Here is a 5,000-nt window from a genome sequence, read left to right on the forward strand (position 1 = left end):
GAGGGGGAATGTAAACAGAATATAAAGCAAAAATATCAAAAGCTAAACTCTCATACTTGGCAGCGACAACGTATGACAATTCTGCAGGGCATAGTCTACATTTAACATTTTATTGCAGGGGCATTTTGCTATTGCTCCGAGTAGCCTCACACCGATGTCCTCACCTCGAACCAACAACACCAATACTCCTGTCCGTCCTGTTCGCTACACCACACAAAACCTAACCTTTTGGAATGCTCTAGTGTCATGTGACTCACCTACATGTGAACAGGCTCTTTTCATGTCACTTTGGTGCAATAGTGCTATTGCAATACGGCTGAAAAAACAACTCATGAGCAAGTTTTTTGCCATATTTGTGAGCTTCTGCTACTTGTTTTTTTCATTTGACACTTTAGATTTGAGCCTTTTCAGGGTTCATGGAAGGCAGCCCAGTACCCTGACGCTAATAGTGCTAATAATGCTAATAATGGTAACTATAACAACAGCACAACACAACAGGATGAGGAAGAGTTGCATGGCCGTACCCAGGAAGGTTCCGATGTAGTAGTGCTAATAATGGAAACTATAAACAGAAGTGTCGTGGCACACTCGGAACTTAAAAGATTTTTTATTCCCAACGTTTCGGCTTACGCCTTCATCAGGGTCATTTTCGATGAAGCTGTAAGCCGAAACGTTGGGAATAAAAAATCTTTAAGTTCCGAGTGTGCCACGACACTTCTGTTTATAGTTAACCTTTACCGCCGTGAGCACCTCACAAGGTGTGCGTTTACTCATTTAAACGAATAATGGTAACTATAGCAACAGCACAACACAGCAGGGTGAGGAAGAGTTGCGTGGCCGTACCCAGGAAGGTTCCGATGAAGAAGACTCCGAGGGGCACGTTGATGACGGGCGATGTGATGTTGATGAACCAGTTGGGCAGGAAGGGCGTGATGCGCAGGAAGATGATGTAGTTGATCAGGTGCTCGCGGTGCTTGTCCACCTGCAGACCGGAGCACACGGCACACGCCAACCAGAAACCAAAAGGTCAAAGGTCACCGCATTCTACAAGACTACTGGAACATTCCATGGCATTTAGATACAAGTGAAGAGCACAACACTACTGCAGAATTTTATGCCGTTTAGACACGCTTTGGAAACACGCTGAGATGCTGCAAGGTACAGTTGATCAGGTTTAGACTCAGAACAGCACTAAAGACTGAACTCAACTATGACACGCAATGAGTTTGCAAAACACCTAAGCCCTCACACACACACACTTGGTCAAAACAGCTAACCCCTCACTGCTCCCGAGCGCCGCTGTTGGGCAGGCAGCTCACTGCTCTGGGTTAGTGTGTACTTCACCTCACTGTGTGTGTTCACTGCTCTGGGTTAGTGTGTACTTCACCTCACTGTGTGTTCACTGCTCTGGGTTAGTGTGTGCTTCACCTCACTGTGTGTTCACTGCTCTGGGTTAGTGTGTGCTTCACCTCACTGTGTGTTCACTGCTCTGGGTTAGTGTGTACTTCACTGCTCTGGGTTAGTGTGTACTTCACCTCACTGTGTGTTCACTGCTCTGGGTTAGTGTGTGCTTCACCTCACTGTGTGTTCACTGCTCTGGGTTAGTGTGTGCTTCACCTCACTGTGTGTTCACTGCTCTGGGTTAGTGTGTGCTTCACCTCACTGTGTGTTCACTGCTCTGGGTTAGTGTGTGTTCACCTCACTGTGTGTTCACTGTTCTGGGTTAGTGTGTGCTTCACCTCACTGTGTGCTCACTGCTCTGGGTTAGTGTGTACTTCACCTCACTGTGTGTTCACTGCTCTTGGTTAGTGTGTGTGTGCTTCACCTCACTGTGTGTTCACTGCTCTTGGTTAGTGTGTGTGTGCTTCACCTCACTGTGTGTTCACTGCTCTGGGTTAGTGTGTACTTCACCTCACTGTGTGTTCACTGCTCTGGGTTAGTGTGTGTTCACCTCACTGTGTGTTCACTGCTCTGGGTTAGTGTGTACTTCACCTCACTGTGTGTTCACTGCTCTGGGTTAGTGTGTGTTCACCTCACTGTGTGTTCACTGCTCTGGGTTAGTGTGTGTTCACCTCACTGTGTGTTCACTGCTCTGGGTTAGTGTGTACTTCACCTCACTGTGTGTTCACTGCTCTGGGTTAGTGTGTGTGTGCTTCACCTCACTGTGTGTTCACTGCTCTGGGTTAGTGTGTGTACTTCACCTCACTGTGTGTGTGTTCACTGCTCTGGGTTAGTGTGTGTACTTCACCTCACTGTGTGTGTGTTCACTGCTCTGGGTTAGTGTGTACTTCACCTCACTGTGTGTTCACTGCTCTGGGTTAGTGTGTGCTTCACTGCTCTGGGTTAGTGTGTACTTCACCTCACTGTGTGTTCACTGCTCTGGGTTAGTGTGTACTTCACCTCACTGTGTGTTCACTGCTCTGGGTTAGTGTGTACTTCACCTCACTGTGTGTTCACTGCTCTGGGTTAGTGTGTACTTCACCTCACTGTGTGTTCACTGCTCTGGGTTAGTGTGTACTTCACCTCACTGTGTGTTCACTGCTCTGGGTTAGTGTGTACTTCACCTCACTGTGTGTTCACTGCTCTTGGTTAGTGTGTACTTCACCTCACTGTGTGTTCACTGCTCTTGGTTAGTGTGTACTTCACCTCACTGTGTGTTCACTGCTCTGGGTTAGTGTGTGCTTCACTGCTCTGGGTTAGTGTGTGCTTCACCTCACTGTGTGTTCACTGCTCTGGGTTAGTGTGTGCTTCACCTCACTGTGTGTTCACTGCTCTGGGTTAGTGTGTGTGCTTCACCTCACTGTGTGTTCGCTGTGTGTGTTCACTTATTCACAAATTGGGATAAATGCAGATACCGAATTTCCCTCACAGGATCAAAAAAGTATACAGTATACACATACTATATACTTAGTGGCCAATATAAACCCACACCCCCGACCCATTCAATTCCCACAGCCCCAAGCCCAGCTGCAGCTGCTCAGTACACACAGGACTTTTCAACTCACTCCACACTCACTCCACACTCACTACCACCGCCAAGTACACAGCCAGAGCACAGGGCCAATACTGCCTCAGTCACACTCCACACTCACTCCACACTCACTCCACACTCACTCCACACTCACTCCACACTCACTCCACACTCACTCCACACTCACTCCACACTCCACACTCACTACCACCGCCAAGTACACAGCCAGAGTACAGGGCCAATACTGCCTCAGTCACACGGTCGAGTCAAAGCAGCAGCCTTATGGACCATCAGATGCTATTGGTCACCCATCCCACCAATCAGAGAGCAGCGTCCAATACACACCTGCTGAGACCACTTCTGCACGCGCTCCGTCAGGTACCTGTGCACCACGGGCCGCCCCACCAGGTAGGAGAGCAGGTAGCAGAAGGAGGCGCCCAGACCTGAACACTGGGGGAGAGGGGGAGAGGAGGAGGAGAGGAGAGGAGGAGAGGAGAGGAGGAGAGGAGAGGAGGAGAGGAGGAGAGGAGGAGAGGAGGAGAGGAGGAGTGGGGAGGGGAGCGGGGAGGAGAGGAGGGGAGGAGGAGAGGAGAGGGGGAGGAGAGGAGGGGAGAGGAGCGGGGAGGAGAGGAGGAGAGGAGAGGAGAGGGGATTGGTTACTGTTAAGTGCTTTATCAATAAAATATACAATAATTGTCCTTAGTGTTATGTGTTTTTATCAATAAAAAGACAAATCACCAAATTCTGAAAACTACCACACACACTCCACCTAAGGTTCTATGAAGAGATGTCTTAAGTGTTTGGGGTCTGAGTATAGACATCCTAAGTGATCTGGGTTCTGATATATGTTCTAGTGGTCTGGGTTCTGATAGATGTTCTAGTGGTCTGGGTTCTGATAGATGTTCTAGTGGTCTGGGTTATGAGAGATGTTCTAGTTGTCTGGCTTCTGGGTGGAGATGTTCTAGTGGTCTGGGTTATGAGAGGAGATGTTCTAGTGGTCTGGGTTATGAGAGGAGATGTTCTAGTGGTCTGAATTATGAGAGGAGATGTTCTAGTGGTCTGGGTTATGAGAGGAGATGTTCTAGTGGTCTGGGTTATGAGAGGAGATGTTCTAGTGGTCTGGGTTATGAGAGGAGATGTTCTAGTGGTCATTCTGAATGTGGCTGTACTGGGCTGGGCTGTACTGGAGTGGAGTGGGCTGTACTGGAGTGGGCTGTACTGGAGTGGGCTGTACTGGAGTGGGCTGGGCTGGGCTGTACTGGGCTGGGCTGTACTGGAGTGGGCTGTACTGGGCTGGGCTGTACTGGAGTGGGCTGTACTGGGCTGTACTGGGCTGTACTGGAGTGGGCTGTACTGGAGTGGAGTGGGCTGTACTGGAGTGGAGTGGGCTGTACTGGAGTGGAGTGGGCTGTACTGGAGTGGAGTGGGCTGTACTGGAGTGGGCTGTACTGGAGTGGGCTGTACTGGAGTGGGCTGGACTCACCAGGCAGACGAGGAAGAGCGCCAGGGGGAAGGGGTACAGGTACCCAGAGAGGATGCTGAGGAAGATGGAGCCGGGGATGGCAAACGTCTGGAGGCTGACAACCTGTAGTCAAGGCAACACACCACAGACAAGGGGCATACACACACCTGTTTTGTGTGTGTGTGTGGGTGTCACCATGACTGCACTACAGCTCACACACACTCTTCTACTCCAACCTGACCAGCACATGAGAAATGTTCAACCACTCTGACTGATGGAATTCCCCCTTACAGGTTAAATAATCACAACGTTCTCCACGCTGACAAGCTTCAAAGCTGTGACCACAACCATCCCCCTGCAGCTGGCTCAGTGCTGGCTACATGGCTACATGGCTACATGGCTACATGGCTACATGGGCCCAGAGCGGCGGGTTCAGTGCTAGCTACATGGCTACATGGCTACATGGCTACATGGGCCCAGAGCGGCGGGTTCAGTGCTAGCTACATGGCTACATGGCTACATGGCTACATGGGCCCAGAGTGGCTGGTTCAGTGCTGGCTACATGGC

The 5,000-nt window shown here is 50.1% G+C and overlaps 1 protein-coding gene across 1 annotated transcript in view; it reads right to left on the reverse strand.

Annotated features, from left to right (window-relative positions):
- tmem41b (transmembrane protein 41B) overlaps positions 1–5,000 on the reverse strand; it is an 11,101-nt gene that overhangs the window by 2,926 nt on the left and 3,175 nt on the right. Inside the window, exons 4-6 of the mRNA XM_062525207.1 lie at positions 4,455–4,548; positions 3,317–3,421; positions 844–982 (exon numbers count right to left, since the gene is read on the reverse strand). Of these exons, the coding sequence (XP_062381191.1) occupies positions 844–982; positions 3,317–3,421; positions 4,455–4,548 (338 nt within the window). The remainder of the gene's footprint in view (positions 1–843; positions 983–3,316; positions 3,422–4,454; positions 4,549–5,000) is intronic.

This window comes from Sardina pilchardus, chromosome 21 (assembly GCF_963854185.1).
Source record: "Sardina pilchardus chromosome 21, fSarPil1.1, whole genome shotgun sequence".
NCBI lineage: Eukaryota > Metazoa > Chordata > Actinopteri > Clupeiformes > Clupeidae > Sardina > Sardina pilchardus.